The sequence below is a fragment of the Ceratotherium simum genome, chromosome 1 (assembly GCF_057802395.1).
Source record: "Ceratotherium simum simum isolate JZ-2026a chromosome 1, ASM5780239v1, whole genome shotgun sequence".
Classification (NCBI taxonomy): Eukaryota; Metazoa; Chordata; class Mammalia; order Perissodactyla; family Rhinocerotidae; genus Ceratotherium; species Ceratotherium simum.
Window position 1 is genome coordinate 75,303,216 of NC_141900.1, and position 23,331 is coordinate 75,326,546.

The window sequence follows — 23,331 nt, forward strand, 5'->3', positions numbered from 1 at the left end:
ATATGTATTTTTTCTTGGCCAGGAATCCATATAGGTTTCGAGTAATGCTAATTAATTCCATTAATAAACACTAGTCTCTCAAAAGACATCTGTTTCATTTTCTTATATTTGGATTGGATTTTTTGAGAAAGGCAGCTGCTTGACTACTTTTGCTGCTTCCCATTCTTAAGAATATAATATATTAAAAAATAAACCTCAAGCATGGCTTTTTGTTGTGTATAAAGAGAAATGTCTAAGGAAATGAAGAGAGTAAACAAGCTTCCAACGTTAATGCTCAGTCTACTTAAAAGAAACTTCATAAACATTTTTTTAAAACAGTTGTATGTGTAAGCTAGTATCTTTTCCCAACTTATCGTTTTTATTAAACCAATTCTTTTGTAAGGATCCTCCTAGCCTCTTTCAATGATAAAACCACCATTTCTCTAATTTTAAAAATCGGCTTCATTATTAATTTAGTTTGCTGCCCCTGTTGCAGTCCCCACTAAGTGAGGTTTTCCTATTGTTTCAAATAATTTTGCTTTATCTTGCAGACCAGTTTCCTAACTCATCTCAGAATGGATCATGCAGACAAGGGCAGTATCCCCTGACGGACCTATCCCCCATCCTAACTAGTGGGGACTCTGATATATCCAGTCCATTACTGCAAAATACTGTCCACATTGACCTCAGTGCTCTAAATCCAGAGCTGGTCCAGGCAGTCCAGCACGTAGTGATTGGGCCAAGTAGCCTGATTGTACATTTCAATGAAATCATAGGAAGAGGTAAGTATTTCCACTCAGCTTTTGGTTAAATACGATTTTCCAGTAAGCATTTTATCTTCTGCCTTTGCAGATTAGGAAATTAGACAATGGTGAAAGCAACTGACAGAGCAGTGATAACAAGTGCTCTTGATTTCTGTTCTGCAAAAATACAGCCCTGCAAATCGTATCCACGGGGATTTGCCCCCGTGCGTGGAGGCAATTTGATAATCTCCCGAACATATTAGAAATAAATCACATTCTTTCCTCACCTAATGGCAACTATAGTTTCTGGAAGATGCCATTTACTTCCTTCTAAAAATCATTCTTTTAAGTTCCAATGTGTTTACTCATATCTCCCTCCAGCCTTTCTTTACACTGAGAGCAGTGACTAACTCTATGAAGTCCTGGTTTATAGCAGTGTGTACACTGCTGGACAGCATCAGAAGACAGGGAATTTATAGCATCCCCCTGATCTGAAGCAACATATATCATCTCTACAATGTGCTCCAATTTCTTCATACAAAGAGGAATGAGTATTTGTAATAAGCCAGCCAGAGCAGCAATAACAGCTAACATACGCAGTATTTGAGGAGATGTCTAGCAGGAAAAGAAACCAACCAGAGGCTAGGAAATGAACTCCACTCTCCCTTTTTTTTCCTAAAAAGCTTTTGCCTTTAGTACTGAATGGCCTCTGATCCATTTTATTCAATATGTGCTGCAAGAGGTAACACAGGCATCTGCCAGCATGATGCAGAGGAAGCTGATGGGATGATGTGTCTTATATGAACGAGAGGGCTTCCCATTTTCCTGTGGTAGCATCCACACATTCCTCTATCACATACATCAGCATGCTCCCCTTCCCTAATAAGCAGCTTCACTGTTAGCAAACATGTTTCACATCAGAGTAATATATAGTTCTATTACCGGCCTATAAATCCCGGTAGTTACACCAGTTTTAGAGTATGTGGCCTCACTGATTATATTCTAATTCTACACATTGTAAAATTAGAATTTTTTATTTTAGTGCTAAGAAAGGTGCTAAGAAGCAATTATTTCTCTTACGAAGTAATAATCATTAACGATTCTATAAATATTTATTTATATGATTTTTTCCAGTGGAATGTGAGCCCTCAAGAGCATAGGTTTTGTTTTATTCATCTTTGCATTACAAGAGGGTAGACTCATGCCTGACACTCACATACTAGGCACTTGGAGTCCTGACTGGCTAGATGCATTAATTAATGAATGACTTATACAGCTATCAGACATTTGGCACCTCTGGGGAAAATTATTGCCACTGGATGAAAGGCTACCATTGGGAAAGTGATGTGGCTAAAGCCAGACGAAGTGACTCAGAGTGAATTTGCTTCATTTGGGCACTTGCCTTTCAGTTTCTGCAAACCTGGATTATGTATTAACCAGTGACTAATGGGGAAATCCTTATTCTATAATGCCAATCTTATTTCTAATGGTAACACTTTTATTTCATTTCAGTTTATTGGAATATAGAGAGCTTATTTAATTGCATTTCTTCATGTGGGTAAAACTATTTTCATATTTAAAAGATATTATTTGATCTTTAAAAATAATAAATTTCTTTTATGAGGCAGATGTTACTCCTGTTTTCAGTGGTTCCACTATGGTTGAATGTTTTATTATATTAGGCTTTAATAACAGTTATTTCACCTAAATTTTCTTACCGTGTATTAAATAATCATATCTGATTGTGTCTTTTGGTGAAATGTATTACATCTACGTATATTCACAAACACATACAAACACACGATGGTATTGTTAATCAAAAGTAGAAGAAACAATGCACTTTTTTGCCATGTAAAAAAAAGAGGGAAATGAAGACCATGAAGGACTTAATAAATAATTATTACATAATTAAAAGTAATGCAGCACTAACCAGGTTCCTTCTTCCATGTAGGACATTTTGGGTGTGTATATCATGGGACTTTGTTGGACAATGATGACAAGAAAATTCACTGTGCTGTGAAATCCTTGAACAGTAAGTTACATTTTGTTTAACAGTGGAGTATACTTTTGTGGTTTGCAAATTAATAAATAGTTCATAATAAAATGTCAATTTACACTTTCCCTTGTGGAGAAATCGGCTACTGCTGGAATTATGGATCTAATCCTGAAAATTTTTTTGGTCTAAATTCTTATTGAAATATTTTCTCAGAAACTATCCTCAGAGCCCTCATAAGTAAGAGTGGAGGAGAAATGAGGTTCTTGGATGAGCTGAGTATCATTTAACTATGTTTGGCTTATAATATTTGTTTTGCAAATGACATTTATGGAAACTATTGGAAGCATGCTGGCACATACAGTAGTAATGACTCATTTTACCCAAAGGCATTACTATAATTATTTTTTAACTGCAACTTTCATTAAAAAGATAAAAAAATCAAATAAGACAAACGAGAAAAATATGCTGGCAGAAAATTAAAAAATCGTAAATGTGGTTAATACCTCATTTATCCACATTTTTGGGGAATGAGGTATTCCACATAAATAAACTTCCTAAACAAGTGAAATTTACCCCCCTTTTAATGCTAGAACATTTCCTAAAATTTTAGCAGTTATCGAGAAAATCTTTTTAAGATGTAATGCGTACTCTGTTTAAGAAACAGGGAATGCTTCCAAACATAAACTGAGTCTTTACTGATGACCAGGCATAAATTACTCTCTTGTACAACCCACGGTACTCCTCATACTAGTTTTCCTGGCTCCACCTTTGCTGACAGGTCTCACATATCAAGTCAGTGTGCTTGCCTTTTCTAAATTTCTGCTTATAATTTGCAGCAGCCTGAAAAATGTTAACCAGCTATATTACAAATTTATATTGGAATTCATAAACTTTAAATGCTTATTCCTGCAAGATACATGATTGTCAGAACTCTTTCAGCCTTTTTTATGTAAATCTCCATGCTGAGCAGTGTTCTATATGGTTGATTTTGTTGGAAGTCTGACCACAAGGTAATTAAAGGGACAGTTTATATGAAACCTAACTGCAAACTGTGATGGATTAAGTATGATCGTCAATAAATTTGCCTCATAAGAGAACCCCACTGCTGATTGTATTCAGAATAATCCTAACACTGAGAAATCTTTCTCTGTCCCTGGTATGCATTGATCTCTATTCAGTCCAGATGGACTTCCAGGTCTCAGAATGCATTGCATTTGTAAAGAATATCATCACTGACACTGATACTAGTCAGATTAATAAATTAAAGGTTATTAACTCTTCATTAATGCTGACTAGTGTCAGGCCCTCAGGATCTCTATCTGGAAATGATTAGAAACTATTATACCAAAAAAAGTCTTCTTAGATATGACATTATGGCCATATGACCATATGACAATGATTAGTCTTCAAATCCTCCTAGTGCAGGGATCGGAAAACTATGACCCACCAGCTATTTTCGTAAATAAAGTTTTGAGATTCAGCCACTTGTTGTCTGTGGCTGCTTTTGTACGACAATGGCAGAGTTGTGTATTCGCAATAGAGACCATATGGCCAAAAATATTTACTATCTGGCCCTTTACAGAAAAGTTTGCCAACCCCTGCCCTAGATAATCAGTACAGAAATGGACTGGCCTGCTTACCTCTCCTTTTTCTGTATGAGACAAACTGATTGCTAGACTCTGTCTTACAAAAATGGGTGTAGGTGGTGACTTGAAGGCGCAGCGCAGGGTGACGTCATTTACTCAGATGTATTCCAAAAACCACTCTGAGAGTGAGGCCTCAGGACAAGATGTAGCCCTCTGGTTTTACATTCCGTTGCCCTCCCTATCCGAACTTGATAAAAGTTTTCATTGTTCTATAATGAAGTTAATGTCTCCACTGCTGAATTTCTCAGGAATCACTGACATAGGAGAAGTTTCCCAATTTCTGACCGAGGGAATCATCATGAAAGACTTTAGTCATCCCAATGTTCTCTCACTCTTGGGAATCTGCCTTCGAAGTGAGGGGTCTCCACTGGTGGTCCTACCATACATGAAACATGGAGATCTTCGAAATTTCATTAGAAATGAGACTCACGTAAGTATATTACCAAGCTTACTAACTACTGAACTAGCTGTGAGCCAGTCAGCCTTCCAAAATGTGCCTGTTTTGAACCTTTTTAAAAGCTTTTAGGGGCCGGTCTGGTGGCATAGTGATCAAGTTCACATGCTCCACTTTCGGGGCCTGGGGTTCGCAGGTTTGAACCTCTTGATGAGCACCGCTCATCAAGCCATGCTGTGACGGCATCCCACATGCAAAAAATAGAAGAAGATGGGCGCAAGTGTTAGCTCAGGGCTAATCTTCCTCAGCAGAAAGAGGAAGATTGACAATAGACGTTAGCTCAGGGCCAATCTTCTTCACCAAAAAAAAAAGCTTTTAGCAAAAGAAGTGCATGTAAAATGTTGGCACCATTCAGACGTACAGAGGCCGATTCAATTCACTTGTACCTCAAAATCCTCTATCCTGGTGGGAAGATAGTGATACCTAGAAGGATTTCCTGGGAGCAGTGATTCTTACCTGCCCTCCAGACAGCCTTGCTCTATCATCCCCCTGACAGGTACATTTAGTCATCTTTGAGTGCCTACCATATGCCAGAAACAGCACAGCACAGGAGACATAAAGGCAGAATGAGCCTCAGCCCCCATGGAGTTTTAACTCTAGAAGGAAAGACATTGAAAAATTAATTACAAATGAGTCACTAACTATTCTTCAAACTTGCCACCCAGTCTCCTACCTCAAGACCTTTGAACTTGCTGTTCCCACTGCCTGGAACACTCTTCCCCAAAATAGCCACATATCTCACTTACTCATCAACTTCAGCTTTTTGCCCTAATGTCATCTTCAAAATGAGGCTTCCCTGACCTTTCTAAACGTGCAACTGGCCCACCCCACCCTCATGCTTTCTGTCTCCTCTGCCGTGCTTTATTTTTCTCCATCACACTTAACATCCTCTGATACCCTAGGCCTGAGTGGTCCGATACTGTGGCCATGAGCCACACGTGAAATGTAGCTAGTCCAAATTGAGATGTGCTGTAAGTGTAGAATGCATCCCAGGTTTTGAATATTTAGTATAAAAAAATAAGGTGAAAGGGGCTGGACCAAGGGCGTAACAATTAAGTTCACACACTCCGCTTCAGCGGCCTGGGGTTCACAGGTTTGGATCCCGGCTGCGGACCTTCGCACAGCTTATCAAGCCGTGCTGTGGCAGGCATCCCACATATGAAGTAAGAAGTAGATGGGCACGGATGTTAGCCCAGGGCCAATCTTCCTCAGCAAAAAGTGGAGGATTGGCAACAGATGTTAGCTCAGGGCTACTCTTCCTCAAAAAAAAAAAAAAAGTAAAAAAATAAGGTAAAATATCTCATTAATAATTGTTTATATTGATTACATATTAAAATGATAATATTTTGGATATGTTACATTGAAAAATATATTGTGAAAATTAATTTTGCCTGTTTCTTTTTACTTTTTTAGTGTATTAGAAAATTTTAAATTGTATTTCTATTGAACAGTGCTATACTAGGCAATAAACAAATAACTGATAGCTCTATATGTGTGTAAATATGTGGATGTGTGCACACACATCCCATTTGAATGCAAGCTCATGAGCATAGGGATTTTTGTGTATTTTCTTCACTGCTGTAGCTCTAACACCTAAAATAGTGTTCTGCACGTGGGCTCTCAGATATTTGTTGAATGATTGAGCTCAGGATTACAAAAGAGGTTCTTAGGCTCTTGCAAATGAGAGTTTTCTGAGCGACTTTTATGCCAGGACCTAAAGGGTGAGCACGTGATGGCCAGGCAGGGCAGGGAGGGAAGGGGAAGGAGTCCCCAGAACTGAAGTCACAGATGCCCTCAGGCATCCTCTGTGGGAGTTAATAGAGTAGCTTTACTCTTGATTAAAAACAACTTCATAAACGTGGGGTCAGGTTCTCAGAAGAAATAAGCTCGAGGATGGTAAAGAAATATCTTGTGTTCAGCCAAAAGAATAAAATACTCCCTGGCAGTGAATTTTGCAGATCCGATGAATTTACCTTACAGGGCACAAGGCTGCCCTGACAGATCCCACTTTTGCACTTTAACTCTTGTCATTACCCAGATGAGTTCATCTGGTTGGATATGCTGCCTTCTCTAGGATGTTATTACCCAGGGTTAAAGCATGATAGGGATTTCCTCTTATCCAATACCATGCCTTTTATAGTCCAAGGAGTCTATACTTATTACAACCACTAACAGACACGTCCTAAAGAGAAGCCTAAAACACAAGGAACTGGCCTCTCCACATGCTGTGTGCATTAAGGGGGGCTGCAACCCTCCTTACAGGGTCCCCACTGTCTGCTTCTTGAGCTCACAAACTCCACAGTGGCTGTCAAAGAAAACATACCCTGTTTTTGATGGCCAGGTGCCAGTAGGGCTACCAGCCGCGGTGACATCTATGTGATTTCAGGTATAGTTACTAAAGACATTCTGTCCATCCAGTTTTGTGGATGGAGTTTCTGGAGAATGAGATTTCCTGTTCTCTGTGTGGGTCCAGGCCACTGGAGTTGTGGGCTGGTGCTTTAGTACCAGTAGGATGGCTTCTGATGTGATTCATTCCACTACAGTGTGGGCTTTGGAGCCTAACAGGTTAAAATCCTAACTCCTCCACTTACCATCTGAGTGGTTTGGGTGATTTATTTCTCTCTGAACTTCCTGTATTAACCATGTATTTCTGATGCTCTGACTTCTAGGGCCTTGCTGACCCAGGAGGAACTGGCCCTCTCAGGACTAGCAAATTCTCAGAGATAATAAACAAGTCACCTTCAAAGAGCACGCCTTTCATAAGCAAACCAACCAGTCCAGAGCCCATACCCCAACTCCTTCTTTAAAGGGCACTCTCACTCTGGGCCACTATTCCCCTGCCCTAATCACTTCAGAGCCAGGTACCAGACAACTAGGGACAGCCTCTACACCCAGAGCCTGTTGAAATTATTCAAACGAACTAATCCTAAACCTGTTTACCCTGGCTTGCCCATTCCATCCCACAGAAACCACAATAAAGTCTCTTGCCTGTGTTTTCCCCTCGCTCTCTCTGCCTCCTAACCAACCCTGGTGCTTCCCTGTGTGGTCTTACATGGCATGGCATGCCCTCACCTCTTGGGAATTGCAAGTAACAAACTATCTTTTCAGTGACAATTGTCTCCCATCTGTTGGCCTCACCATACGTGAATAATAATAAAACCTACATTTTAAAACACCTCTATTTCCCCATCTGGAAAATGGAGCCCGTATCACCTGCCTTACAGAAATGTATAAGAATTAGCCAAAATGTGTAAAAAAAAAAAAAAAAAAAAAAAAATCCAGCCTGATGCTTTGCAAACAAAAGATACTTAATAAATGATTGCTGCTATCAACAGGGCACAAGGTGTTATTTGAAACAAGATAACTCTTATAAACTCTTCAGAATTCTGAATTCAGAGCTAGAATAATAGATGTTTAGTTTATGTGTTTCCACTTCTCTTTGATTGCAGAACCCAACAGTAAAAGATCTTATTGGCTTTGGGCTTCAAGTAGCCAAAGGCATGAAATATCTTGCAAGCAAAAAGTTTGTCCACAGAGACTTGGCTGCAAGAAACTGTATGTAAGTATAAGAATCTCTGTGCCCACAGTCCAAATTAAGTGACAAGGAGGAATCTGTTTCCCACTGTTTGAGGCTAGTGAGGATGTTTTCTCTTCTTATGCAAAAGTCCTTTATTTCCGTTACAGTTTTAAATCGATATGTAAGCACTGGGGATGAGGCGGGGCTTTCAGGCTTTATCAAATGGAGAATTTAAAAGGGATTCTCCAGAGGGGTTCTTAAACAGCTGTTGTGTGCTTTTGCTTTTCTTTTTCCTTCCCAGCAGTAGCCCCCAATGTTGTGGTTTCACACTGCATTAGTGTTTGAGAAGGAGAATTTGATATTCAGCATTTTACAGTGAAAAGGAGAGGGCTGGTAACACAAATACCAGCATATTGTAACTTCCCAAGAGTGGGTTTGAAGTCTGCCTGCCGAAACCCTACCAAAAATGGTATTTGGGAATGAATATACAAAGAACTTTATTTGTGTCTGGCTGCCTGGGCTGTATAATACAACAGTCAACAGTTTGTAATTGATTCAGGGCTTTCCCTTGCACAGCACTGATTCATGGCTTATGGTATGTGTGAATGAAAGAGCTGTGCTATTAATTTCCTACCTTGGTTTTGGTCAATGTAACAACATAAAAGCCAGCTTAAACAAAAGATACATAGCCTCAGATAGTGGAAATGGATTGTTGTCGAACCTTGCTGTTTTTCTGAGATGCTTTACTATGGATCCTATATCTCTCCTTTACCTCAGTGGTGGGGTCTATGAGTTTTATGTGCTAACCTAGCCCAGTTGAGAATGAAAAAGTAAAATAACAGTCCCCTGTCCTATCTCCCCCATAAAACTGAGTATTGCTAATTAAGTTGACAAGTGAAGATTGGCAAATGCTTTGGGTAGTTAGTTGGCATACTCAATTTAGCCATCAAGGAAAGCTGAGAGGGGGGCCATTTTTACTACTTCTCCAGATCTACATTAAAGCAAAAAGGATTTTCTTATGCCACATCATTCATGGTCTCTTTCTTTGGCTGTTGAATTTGTAATGTAAATGTCAAGCATTTTTATTCAAGAATTTCACTGTAATTTAGTGTTAGTCAATAGAGGCCAGATGAAGCCCTCCCTGAAGTTATGGATTTCAAATACTGAAGTCGCTTGTTCTAATCTACAGATATTCAGCACCACTGTAAATTATTCTATTTCAGCTACCAGTAATAACTTTTGTTTTTTCTGTAGGCTGGATGAAAAATTCACTGTCAAGGTTGCTGATTTTGGTCTTGCCAGAGACATGTATGATAAAGAATACTATAGTGTACACAACAAAACAGGTGCAAAACTGCCAGTGAAGTGGATGGCTTTAGAGAGTCTGCAGACTCAGAAGTTCACCACCAAGTCAGATGTGGTAATGTGTTGATCATCCCTGACCTTCTCCTCATTTACTTTCATACCCAACATTTTTAGTAGTTTTATAGCTATTTAATTTTTTTAAAAAGGAAATCTTCAACACCACTAATCTCAGTTTTCTTCTTAAGTAAAAATAGGCTTGATTGTCTAATAGGTACCCATAGTATGTTTTCATAAATTCATTCATTTATTCAGAACCGTTTGTCTAGCAGGGCACCATGCTAGGTCCTTAGGAAGCCCAGAGCTGAACCAGGCGTGAATTATGTCATGTCCTCTAGGACATGGCTCAGCAGGGAAGAGAAGGCATGTCCATCAATGACTGTCACACAAAGTAGACTGGGATTACTCCAGCCATTCATAGCTCAAGGGCGGTGAGAATTCCACTGCGAGAAATCTGGAAGCTGTAACTGAGGCAGATCCAGCAGTGAAGGCATTATCCCTGTGCTCTCCATCATCTGCAGACGTCATCCTCCTCTCACAGAACAAGTTTCAAAAGGCATGCACCTGAGAGCTGAGGGCGGGAAGGACACTCACCTGGGCAGCCAGATCCACTACACTGCCTTTCCACCTGGTGGAGGAGGTGGCGTCTGAAATGGGCCTTAAAGGAGGATGGAATGGGCCATGAAATAAGAAATACCAGTCCACATGAGGCAAAGGGGCAGGGAAGTATACACATCTTTAAAGTTCTAAGGAAACAGTAAGCAGTGGGTGATTTGGCAAAAATAGAAGGCACAGAGGGAAGTTATGAGAATAAATTGAGAAAAATATATTCATAGTAGATCATAGAGGTCCTTGGAAAGCAAACTAGGGAGTCTGGAATTTATTCTCTGGCCATGTGGAAACATTGACGTGTAATCAGATTACAGTCATTCTTCATTCCATAAGATGTTTTGAGAGGAGTGGATGCAGGAAGACGAAGTGAGAGGTAGAACTTGAAATAATATAAAAAATGTGAGAATGGAAAAGAGATGGAAAGAGAGGCATCTCAGAAGTAGAATTAACAATATTCAGCAAGAAATTGATAAAAGTCAAAGATGAGCAAAGTTATATGCTGGTACAGTAACAAATATGTGAAGCAGAGGACCAAAGCCAGTTTTGGAGGAAAAATACCAGTTGAGCCTTGAACATAATGAGTTTGACTTGGGAGTAGAACCTCCAGGCAGAGAGGTCCATCAGGCAATTGGAAATGTGGTTCTGCAGCCTGTACAACCTCTTTGGTTGTCTTAGTCTACTTGGACTGCCATAACAAAATACTATCGACTGGGTGGCTTAAACAGTGGACATTTATTTCTCACAGTTCTAGAGGCTGGAAGTGGGAGATAAGGGTGCCAGCATGGTCGGGTTCTGGTGAGAGCTCTCTTCATGGCTTGCGCATGGCCACATTCTCCCTGTGTCCTCACATAGAGGAGAGAGCAAGAACAAGCTCTCTGGTGTCTCTTCTTATGAGGGCACTAATCCCATCATGGGGGCCCCACCTCCATGACCTTATCTAAACCTAATTACTTACCTCCCAAAGGCCTCACTTCCTAATACCATCGCACTGGGAGTTAGAGCTTTGACATATGAATTGGGAGGAGGGGGGACACAATTCAGTCCGTAGCAGAGGTGAAGGGTAGAAGTAGGCTTTTGAGAGTCCCAAAACAATTATTCAGGAAAACCTACATATATGAAGTGAGGAAGAAAAGCGGAGAGGTAGGAGACCCAGGAGAAGAGACTATCATGAAAGGCAGAGGAGGAGAAAGTTTCAATAAGAAATGGGATATGGTCAGCAGGGTCCATGCTACTCACTGCACAAGAAGGGTCTTGGAGGCTGAGTGACTTGAGTGATTCAGAGGTCTGGAGTGTGCTGAGGAGCGTGGTGTTAAATGGAATAGAGAGTACACTTATTCTATTTGCATGTAGCAAGTCAAGAAGATTGTGATGTGCAGAGGTAGAGAAACAGTAATGTTTCAGTCCTTGAGGATAACAACTGAAAAGGGAAAAGTGTAAACCGGTGATATCAACAAACAAGATGGGCAGAAAATAATGTTAATGGAGGGCGTAGACTTCAAAGGGTTGGCAGCTATTGAGAGAGAACAGGGGACAGATCTGAGTGCAGCATTGGGAAGCAAGAAGTCATCTACCCTCCTCCCTGTGAGTTAGCAAGAGGGAGAGGTGTGGCTCCTATTGGTAAGAGTTTCAAAGGCATTGTGGTCTTTAAGTGAAAGCAGAGTTTCAGTTCCTGAGGAAGTAAGGGAGACATTAGAGAATAAGTTGAGGATGACTGGGAGTTTGTTTTCAATAAACAAATGTGTCACAGGACATAGTGGAGGAATGGGACTTCAGGGTGGGTAAGATTGATAAGAGGATGTGATGGCACATGCTAGAGCTTAATGCCTGGGATTCTGATCCTGAAAAATTCTGAAAAATATGAAAGAAGTGGGTGCTAGGGAGGTAGACTGGGGACATGTTAGTGATGGTGGCAGGTAAAGGCATAAGATAGGGAGAAGTAACCCATCCCCAAGGAACATACATTTCATCCAGACTTTACTCTCTGGATTAAAGAACCAGAACCAACTCTTACAACTCAATAAGAAGACAAAATAACTCAATTATTAAAAATAAGCAAAAGATTTGAATAGACATTTTTTTGTGTGTGTGTGAGGAAGATCAGCCCTGAGCTAACATCCATGCCAATCCTCCTCTTTTTGCTGAGAAAGACTGGCCCTGAGCTAACATCCGTGCAGATCTTCATCCACTTTATGTGGGTTGCCGCCACAGCATGGCTTGACACGCGGTGTGTCCGTGCGCGCCTGGGATCCGAACCCGGGCTGCCAGCAGCAGGGCGCTCGCGCTTAACCGCTACGCCACGGGGCTGGCCCCGTGAATAGACATTTTACTAAAGAGATATATGAATAGCTAGCTAATAAGCATGTGAAAACATATGCCCACACAAAGACTTGTTCATGAATGTTCATAGTAGTATTGTTCATAAAACCCAAAAACTAGTAGCAATCCTAACATCCACCAACTGGTGAATGGATAAACCAAACGTGGTACATCTATACAGTCGAATAATACCATTCAGCAATATAAAGGAACTACTGATGTGTGCTACAACATGGATAAACCTCAGAAACATTATGTCAAGTGAAAGAAGGCAGACTCAAAAGATTACATGCTGAATGATTCCATTTATATGAAATTTTTAGAAAGAGACAAAACTGTAGAAACAGAAAACAGATCAGTGGTTTTCTGGGACTGAGGGTGGGAGCAAAGATTGACTGCAAATGGGCTTGAGGGAACTTTCTGGGGTGTCGGAATTGATCTAAAACTGAATTGTGATGATCACTGCACAGCCATATAACTTTACTAAACATCATCGACTGTATATTTACAATTGGCAAATTTTATGATATATAAATTATAACTCAGCAAAGCTGTTAAAACAAAACAAAACGAGCCTGATGAAATTTTGGATGTTCAAGGCAAGAGTTGAGATTCTGACTTTTTTGACAACTCCACACACACACCACTACCTCCACAAACATACACACACAGTACAGAGGCCAACACTTCTCACGTAGCAACTATCACTCAAATACTTGACTGGAAATTTACATTGGCTTCTGCAGAAATGAAGTGCTGTATCTCTCTCTCTCTCATTGAAAGATGCTATATTATTATACTACAGAAAGGGTGAACCTGAATAATCCATACACAGTGCTGCTTTGGCAAATGGTTATTGATTGCAAGGTTAAATTTGTATAAAGTTTCATTTCCAGGACAGCACAATCTTTTGAATGTTGACACTGAAACATTTCCAAAAGTATGTAATAAGCGGTATGTATGTTGAAACCTACAAGCAAAAAACGTGCCTGCTTGTAGAAAGGCCCACTTTTTCACAAATGCCCAGATGGAGTTGAGCTAAAGTCTGAATGCTCTTGAAACTCATTCAAACGAAATGGGAGTGTTGCTATATTTGCAATTACTCATGTCCAGTATTGTGCAGTGTTTCAAACTTAGCACAAGTGCTTCCATTAAAGTCAGTATTGACTTCTCAGTTGTTCAGCCAGCTGGCTTTTTCATCCTGCTTCAGCATTCTGCAGCATTTAACATTGTCAGCCACTCCTTCCTTCTTGAAATTTCCTCCTCCTTTGGTTTCTGGGACACTGCACCATCTGGTTTTCCTCCTGCTTCTTGGTTGTCTTTTCTTTACCCTTGATGGCTTCTCTTCCTTCTCTCACATCCTGCATACAACTGTCCCCTGGGTTTTGGTCTTCAGGTATCAGCCACCCTCAACAATTTCAACCATTCCCATCAACAATCACCTTTGAACCTCTTTTTCTGGATGTTTTCATCAGTATCACAAATTTACCATGTTCAAAGTCAAATTCTTTCCTGCCAACTTTCAATTCCTCACTTCTTTATTTCTATTTATGGCATCACCGTTATGCAATATAACAACTTTTCACCCTTTTTAGTGTATAGTTCTTCAAGTTTTGAAGAATGCGTGTAGTTCTATGACCACCACCACCACAGCCAAGATATAGAACAGTTCCATCACCCCAGGAAATTTCCTTGTGCCCTTTTGTAGTCACCCCTACCCTATCCCTAGGACCTGGAAACCACTGGTCTGTTTTCTGTCTCTATAATTTTACCTTTTCTAGAATGTCGTATGAATGGAATAATACAGTAAGGAGCCTTTGAGTCTATCTCCTTTCACTTACTCATAATGCATTTGAGAGTCATCCATGTTGTTATATCAGTGGTATCAATGTATCAATAGTTATTCCTCTTTTTTTAGTGGTAAAAAATACATAACATAAAATTGACCATCGTAGCCATTTTTAAGTGTACAGTATAGTAGCTTTAACTATATACACATTGTTGTGCAACTGATCTCTAGAACTTCTTCATATTGCAAAACTGAAACTCTATGTGCACTGAACAACTCCCCATTTCCTCCTCCCTCTAGCCTCTCTGGCAACCACAATTCTACTTTCTGTTTCTAAGTGTTTGAATACTTTAGATACCTCATATGAGTGGAATCATGTAGTATTTATCTTTTTGTGACTGGCTTATTTCACTTAGCATGATGTCCTCAAAGTTCATCCATGTTGTAACATATGACAGGATTTCCTTTTTTAAGGCTAAATAATATAGCATTGTATGTACATACCACATTTTATTCATCTATTCATCTAGCGATGGACGTTAGGTTGCTTCCATGTCTTGACTATTGTGAATAATGTTGCTATGAACATAAGTGTGCAAATAACCTCTTTGAAATACTGATTTCATTTCCTTTGAATATATACCCAGAAGTGGGATTGCTGGATCATATGGTAATTCCAGTGTTAATTTTTTGAGGAACCTCCATACTGTTTTCCATTGCAGAGTAATTCATTCCTTTTTATTTGTGATTAGTATTCCATTGTACCATACAGATGTTCCACATTTTGCTTATCCATTCACCATTTGAAGGACGTTTGGGTTCTTTCCAGTTTTAGGCAATTGCTTATACGTAATTATTACTGCTATAACTTTTGCTTAAAGGTTTTTGTGTGAACATAATTTTTATTTCTTTTGGGTAAATACCTAGAAGTAAGGTTACTGGGTTGTAAGATAAGTATATGTTTAACTTGATGAGAAACTGCCAACTGTTTTCCTCAGTGGCTATATCATTTTATATTCCTAATAGTAATATATAAGAGTTCTAGTTGTTTACTGTCCTCGCCAGAACTTGGCATTGTCAATTTGTTGGGGGCTTAGCCATTCTAATAGATTGTAGTGGTGTCCCATTTTCTTTTTAATGTGTATTTCCCAAATGATGAATGACGTGAAGGATCTTTTCATGTGTTTATTTGCCATCCTTCTACGTCCTTTAGTGAAATGTCTATTCAAGTCTTTTGTCCATTGTTCTTAAGTTTTAGAATTTATTTATAAAATAAATAAATTTTAGAAAATGGTTTTTTATTGGGTTCTTTTTTTATTATTGAGTTGTTAAGGGTTCTTTATATATGCTGGATACAGGTATGTGTCATCAGATACGTGTTTTTGCATGTATATTTTTCTAGTCTGTGGCTTGCCTTTTCACTTTTTTTACTTTTATCTTTCAAAGAGCAGAAGTGTTACATTTTATTGAAAATCTTAACGATTTACCAGTTGAAAATTTTTATTGATTTATCCATTTTTTCAATCAATTGTAGTTTTCTACAGATTGTATTGGATCTCAATTTACCTACTTTTGAACGCTCGAATTTGGCTGTCTCTGTTCCTTGCTTGCCTCAGCAGCGTCCCTTTCTATCAATTTTTATAGCTTATAACAATCTCACGTCTAATAACTGCTTTGATGTTCACCTTTAATAAAGTGAAGCAGAGATTCTTTAGATGAGCTTACTGCTGGTGCTCAGATATTCAGAAAGGCTTGACCATTCACACAGTAAGCGTGAATGGCAGAGCTCTCCTATCTTGAAACTAAAATTGACTTGTTTCCGTCACTCCTAACACACATGCATTGTACACCTCCCTCTCCCTCTCTCTCTCCCACCCCTTATCTTCTCTCTTTCTCTCTCCCTCTCCCCTTCTCCTCCCTCCCTCCCTCTCCTCCTCCTCTTCCTCCTCCTCCTTTCTCTCTGTCTCTCCCTCTGCCTCCCTCCTTCCTCCCCCCGCTTTTTGGTCAGCATCACTCTCCTCCTTCACCATCCCTCCCCCGACCATCCTGCCAGTCTGAAGCTGGTCAGGGGAGTTTAGAATGAAGACAGTACAGTGCTTTTCCTGGAAACTGCCTCCCTCTCGTGTCTCCAGCCCCATGAGTCCTCCAGCCCTCCTCTGATACCCGATTATTGCCCAAGTCCTGTAATTCCTCAGAAATTTACACCACTCTGCCCCCTTTTGTGTGAAGTTGCCTCCAGACAAACCTGTAGCCTAGGCTGTCATTTAGGGAGACTTGATCACGGGCAAGTATTCCACCTCTCAGAACTTAGGTTTCTTCATCCTTAAAACATCTCCAAAACCAATTATATTACAGGGTTGTTGTAAGGATTAAGTAAAATAATCTTCTTTTAAAGGGAATGATGCCGGTGCTGGGTTCATTATGTGATACACACTCTCTCACCCCGCTAATTCGGGGTTCAGTCTCATAGGTTTCCGTGTGGCCAGTATGCAGTAGCACTTCTCACCCATTCTTGTCCAGAAGCCTCCTAACTGGTCTCCATATTGTGGATCAGCCTCTCCTATTTGTCTAAAGCATAGTGTTTACAGATGCAATCTCTCGGCGCTCAGCTCCAGTCATGTCCCATTGATTTCAGTTGAACCCACGTTCAACGTTCAAAAACCTCCCCGGCATGGTCGCATTTCAACCTTATCTCTCCCTCGTCCCTTCATTTACTGCACACGTCAAGCAGAGTGACTTGTTGTCCTTACAGTTCAAAACACACGAGTACTCTCACCCCTGGGCCCGCTCCCTCCATCCAGAGCACTTCCTGCCCTCACATTGCATGTACCTATGAAACAAATTCTCCCTGTACTTTAAGATCCACTTTACTGTCACTTTCCTCCAGAAGCCTTTCTCAGTACCCCACTATTATCTCTCTGACTCTTCACAACGTTTGTATCTCTCTTCTGTTATTACTCTTTTTTTACAGTTATGATATCTTATTGCTCTATGTGACAGTTCATTGCACAATACTCTTAACGCTGTTAAATCAGCCCTGGGGCCGATCCAGTAATTTGGACAGTAACCTACTCGTGCACCATCAAGGGTCAGTAGATACTTGTTAAATTGATATAAATTTTAATGCAAATTCTGGAACTTGAATGTTAGCACAATGAAGTTGTCAGAAGTGACTTCTAAGATTTTCAAGCTTCGAAAACTTTGATTTTGAAAGGCTGCAGAAGACAGCAAAGTTACCTACTTCCCAGCTGGGAAGGAGTTTGTTTTCTCAGTTTGGATCAAGGTAGTCTTGAAGAGTTCTTGCACTTGGGCAAAGGGAAAGAGCCATTAATGGAGATTTGTATCAACAACTGTAGTACCTGGTTTCTTTCTTTCGGTTGATCGCAGTGTTCAAAGACATGCTTTATTTTCCTTCTTGCTGAATATTACGAGCTACACATGTTTCTCAGTGTTTTCATACTCTGCCTATCTGGTCTGCATTCTCCTTCCCCTCCAAGCTTCTTTTTTCTCAGGGCCTCTTTCTCCCCCTGTATGCTTCTTAGTCTGTGAGCGTCCTGAAAGTGTTGGCTAAGCAACAACTGATTTCCTGGGTCCTCTGCCTGCAGGTGACCCACACTTGCTGACTTACCCTCATTGTGTCATTCTCACCTTGGCACACATCCAGGGGGGAGATAATGTGTATGACCTGACCTATTCCAAGTAGAGTGTTTCAAATCAAGAAATTGCGTATTTAGTGCAGTCTAGTAGACCACGCAATACCCAAGAGTCAAGAACTCTTAAATGTTTATCCCCATGTGAATTCAGATTTATTGAGGAATTTTTAGAAAGTCACTTAACCTCCCCTTGTCCCTGCGATCTTCCTATAAAGTAGTAATACAGCTGTTTTATATTAATCTCCTACTTTAACATTTTCAAATTACAGTTATTTTATTGAAATTAGTTTTCAATAGAGAGCCTTGTTGCCTAGCAATTTTATTACTCCTATTTTTAATATAGATTTTTACTTAAACTGACTTAAATCTTCTCTTTTAACATTAACTTTTAGATATGGTTACATTTCTTAAAGACTATTTACATTCATTTGGAAATCCCACTAATTTAAATTTTGGAAGGCTTATTTGTCATCTTCTTTTACTAATAATCTAAAATTGTAGTGAAAAGAGAAGGATAAGAAAGAGAAAGATTGGCAAAGAGAAGTATAGAAACATGTTAATGCTTTGACCCCATAAGAGAGACCTTGGAAGTTGTGCTCCCCTAACTACAGATGAAATCTTCATCATCCTGTGGACTTCGGATACTCTTTTTGAAAACTTTACATTTACTTGTAATCTCAACTTTATCCAATTCTGGTTTAAACAAGTCACAAAATGTATAGTTTACTAATTGCCTTTATGGAAATTTTTGCCCAAAACAGCAATAGTATTGAATATTCTAAGCCAAGTTTAGTTATCAAGACCTACTGATCACCTTTTACGTTTGTGCAAACTTCTCTCATGTGGATTCTCCCTTCCCTTGTTTGACTAGTGGTCCTTTGGCGTTCTGCTCTGGGAACTGATGACAAGAGGAGCACCGCCTTATCCTGACGTCAACACCTTTGATATAACAGTTTACTTGTTGCAAGGCAGAAGGCTCTTACAACCAGAATACTGCCCAGATCCCCTGTAAGTAGGAATTGTGACAGAATCTTCTGTAGGTCTTACATTCTTTAATTTTACAGAAATGCTTGCCTTCAAAGGGTCTCTCACAGCATTTCTTCCTTTCCAAAACAGGTATGAAGTGATGCTAAAATGCTGGCACCCTAAAGCCGAACTGCGCCCATCCTTTTCTGAACTGGTGTCCAGGATATCAGCAATATTCTCTACTTTCATCGGGGAACACTATGTCCATGTGAACGCTACTTATGTGAATGTGAAGTGTGTCGCTCCATATCCTTCTCTGTTGTCATCACAAGATAATATTGATGGCGAGGGGGATACATGATGGATGGATGCACCACCAGCTGCCTTCTGAGAAACATCATAGAACTGTCCAAACAACAGTCCACACTTTGTCCAATATTTTTTTCACTGCCTGGCCACTGAAAGGCCACCAGATATTTTTTGCTTTTGCCAAAATTGCACTATTATAGGACCTTATGTTGTTATTTAAAATAACTGGATTCTAAGGAATTTCCCATCTGACAAATGGTCAGAGCCAGAAGCTTGGTCCCCCAGGCCAGTGACCAACAGCAACACTGCAGCTATGATGACACTCCTGTCACAGTCAAACCAAAACCTGAATTCTGGGTTGAAATTTTTAAAAACGAGGATCCCACCTGATGTCATATGAGGAACTGAGGCAATGAATTTTGAGGGCTTCTTGATCACAGGTAATTCAGAAGTGGTGACATCCAGGGCAGATATGACAGCCCCAGGACCAGGCCACTCATTTAGAATTAAAGTGTTTTGAAGAACTTTTGTGCGTTGTATGGTCACTAACATTTTTCATTACTGATGTTATCATTTGCCCACAGGCAAACATTCCCTTTTAAATTTTTGCATATACATTCCTTTTATTGGAGAAATATCTATAGGCGACACAGTCAATGTTTCAAAATAGCAGAACACGAAATGTGTTTATAAATTAATAAGGATGTTTATGTGTTGTACATAGACGACATTGAGTGTTTTCATAAAATAGCTTAGTCACAACGAATTATTTAATTGTCATTTAAAAATCAACTGTTTGAGAATGATACTGTTCTGATCTAATGAATGTGGACATTTAGATGTTTTGTCTGTATTTTTTTAAGTGACGACTATGAAAATAAAACAAGTAATTTGTGATAAGTGTTTTTAAAGGTATTTCAGCATTTTTTTTTTTTTTTTTTTTTTTTTTTGGTGAGGAAGACCAGCCCTGAGCTGACATCTGGTGCCAATCCTCCTCTTTTAGCTGAGGAAGATTGACCCTGGGCTAACATCTGTGCCCATCCTCCTCTGCTTTATATGGGATGCAGCCACAGCATGGCGGTGCGACGCACAAGCGGTACGTCGATCCGCGCCCGGGATCCGAACCTGTGAACCCCGGGCCGCTGAAGTGGATCGCGTGAACCTAACTGCTACACCACCGGGCCGGCCCTTTCAGCATGTTTTTAAAGCAGGATACATCTAACTAAAATGTTCATTGATTCTAAAAACGACTCATTTGTAGAGAAAAGAAAGGATCAATGGACTGGAAATATTAGCCTCTCTCTCAAGTGGCAGCTTCCCACCCCACCAACAATTGGAGACAATAAAACTTTTGGCAGTCCTGTTTTGCATTAGGACATGTTTTGTGTTAAGCAAAACACATTTTAGGGGAAAAAAAAGCAATTGAAAGTTCTGGCCATTTCACCTGGATGAACAGTTACTCTGGGCAGGACTTTTGTGATGTTCTGTTCTGTGGGATTTTGTGCTTACTACTGTATAGTGCATGTGGCACAGGATACTCTAACTGGTTTTGTCAATGTAAACATTTAAAGTATTATATTTTTATAAAAATGTTTATTTTTAATGATATAAGAAAACTTTTGTTAGGCCACAAAAATACTGCACTGTGAACATTTCAGAAAGGTATGTCAGACTTGGATTCATAACAGCATGGTTTCAAATGGCTGTAAATAGTGATAAGGAAATGTACTGATTGCCAGTACACCCCACCCTCATTACATCACCAGGACTTGAAGCCAAAGGTTAACACGGCAAGCTATAAAGAGGGCGTGTACTGCAAAACCCAATAGTAAAGTTGGGCTATTGTTGCAAGAGAGTGATTACAACCAAAAGCTCTTTGACAATGGTGGAACTTACCAGAAGACACAAGGAATTGTACTGCAGAGATAGTTCAGTTCAAATATGACTATTTCAAAAGTGTAAAGAGAAATACTGATTCGGAGAGTATTGTAAATGGTACATGACAAAAAAAAATCTGCTCTGCAGAAAGAAATAACTATCTCTACCCGTGTCAGGAGAATGAATGCATCAAGAATAGAAAGAACCTGTGGAAACAACACATCAACAAAACTACACACCTGTGTATATGCTTGAGAAAGCTGCAATGTGAAAATCATGTTTGCTATTTATAAACGTGTCCTTAGGTTAATGTGTCTGGACAGATTGTGGGAGTAAGTGATTCTTCTATTAGATACTTGTCACTGCCTATGCCTGCAGTTGAGCTGAATGGTACTTTGTATATTAATAGTTGTTGTTCTGATAAATCATACAATTAAAATAAAGTGATGTATCATCTTGTATACTGAGAGTTGGTTATTGCTAGTTATGCTTGATTACCTACTTCTTTTACATAATGACAGAGGAAGCCTAAGATTGATTTCACCTGGCTGCATCAATGGGCAGCTAAAAGAATTTGCACCCCTGAATCTCAGGAAATCTGTGTTTCTAAGGGTGGTTTGCCCTGAGTTGCCAAATTACTTGCATTTCTCCGGCAATCTTTCAACTGCTAGAGCACCTGGCTCCAGCAAGATGCATCCTTAAACCAGAAGATACGACAGTGGAGCTGCAACCCCACAGTTGGCTCAGAGATACCTAGCTGAGAGTTGGAGGAGAGAGACCGTCTTAGCCCCTTAAAACTACCCTTTCCGTCTATACAGGTGCCCACTGTTCAAGAGCCCCCAGTTACAGAGAAACTACCTTCTGGTTATCTCCAGGAATATTCTCATAATGGTAAGGGAACTCAAAGGTGATATTTCGGTCATCTAAGAATCATGTGGCACTTTGGAGCAATCTGATTTAAAAAAAAAAAAAAAGGCCCGAGTTTAAACTGGTGCCCTATAAGATACAGTGGGGGCTGGTTCTTTACTGAGAGAGAATTCAATCCATGTACACAGCCCAGCTCCCTCCCAGCCAAGAGATGCATTTCTGTAGGAAGTTCAGTCAGACTCCATGCCCCTGAAGGACAAGAATCTGTCATCTTTATATCCCTAGTATCTGGCACTTAGTAGATTCTCAAATAATTGCTGAAGTGAAACAGGATTTCTTTATCCTCAATTACTTTTTTTTTAAGAAATTTTTTTTTTTAAGATTTTATTTATTTATTTATTTTCCCCCCAAAGCCCCAGTAGATAGTTGTATTTCATAGCTGCACGTCCTTCTAGTTGCTGTATGTGGGACGCGGCCTCAGCATGGCCAGAGAAGCGGTGCGTCGGTGCACGCCCGGGATCCGAACCCGGGCCGCCAGCAGCGGAGCGTGTGCACTTAACCGCTAAGCCACGGGGCCAGCCCCCTTAATCACTTTAAATCACCACAGATACAGTTATTACCTACGTAGCTCCTATGATGTTTGATGAACATTAAGCATCTTTTCATGTACCCATTGGCCATCCGTATGTCTCGGGGAGGGGTTACCTTTCTAGGGAGGGAGGGATAAAAAAATATCCTTTTGCGAAGTTTTGCTTGATGCTCTGAATTTTTAATTACTGCAGGAGTTTTTGCTTCACAATGTAGGCGTCAATTATATTTTTGCTCTTTCTGACCTACACGGCAGATTGCATCATTAAAGAAATATGGAGAAGGGCCGTAAAACCTGTAGATCACATCAAATGTTTCAATGGTGACATCTCACATTGTTAATCTACCCAATTTAGTTCAGGAAACAAGTTAGCATTATGTAAAAGAAATCGACTAGTATTTATTTAATTCAACTAATATTTATTGAGCATCTACATATGTCAGGCACTATGCTAAGTAATGGGGATTTAAGAATAAATAGTCCCTCCCACCCTGAAGAATTTAATGAAAGAGACAAAATTACCCAACTAGTGAATATTAGAACTATCATTTCTTAGATATGTAAACCGTCTTGAAGAAGCGTCTCAGTTTACAGCTGCAAATTTGTACCTTTTGTCCCCCTTCACCCATTTCTCCCACCCTCAGTCAGCCACTTC

The 23,331-nt window shown here is 39.8% G+C and overlaps 1 protein-coding gene across 2 annotated transcripts in view; it reads left to right on the forward strand.

The window, feature by feature from the left end:
- MET (MET proto-oncogene, receptor tyrosine kinase) overlaps positions 1–21,681 on the forward strand; it is a 112,085-nt gene extending 90,404 nt beyond the window's left edge. For both annotated transcript variants that reach the window (XM_004418777.3, XM_014785497.2), the window contains 7 exons: positions 531–761; positions 2,674–2,754; positions 4,613–4,794; positions 8,268–8,377; positions 9,590–9,755; positions 18,939–19,075; positions 19,184–21,681. In XM_004418777.3, coding sequence (XP_004418834.1) covers positions 531–761; positions 2,674–2,754; positions 4,613–4,794; positions 8,268–8,377; positions 9,590–9,755; positions 18,939–19,075; positions 19,184–19,394 — 1,118 coding nt within the window. In that variant the 3' untranslated portion in view covers positions 19,395–21,681. The remainder of the gene's footprint in view (positions 1–530; positions 762–2,673; positions 2,755–4,612; positions 4,795–8,267; positions 8,378–9,589; positions 9,756–18,938; positions 19,076–19,183) is intronic.
- The last annotated feature ends 1,650 nt before the right edge of the window (positions 21,682–23,331 follow it).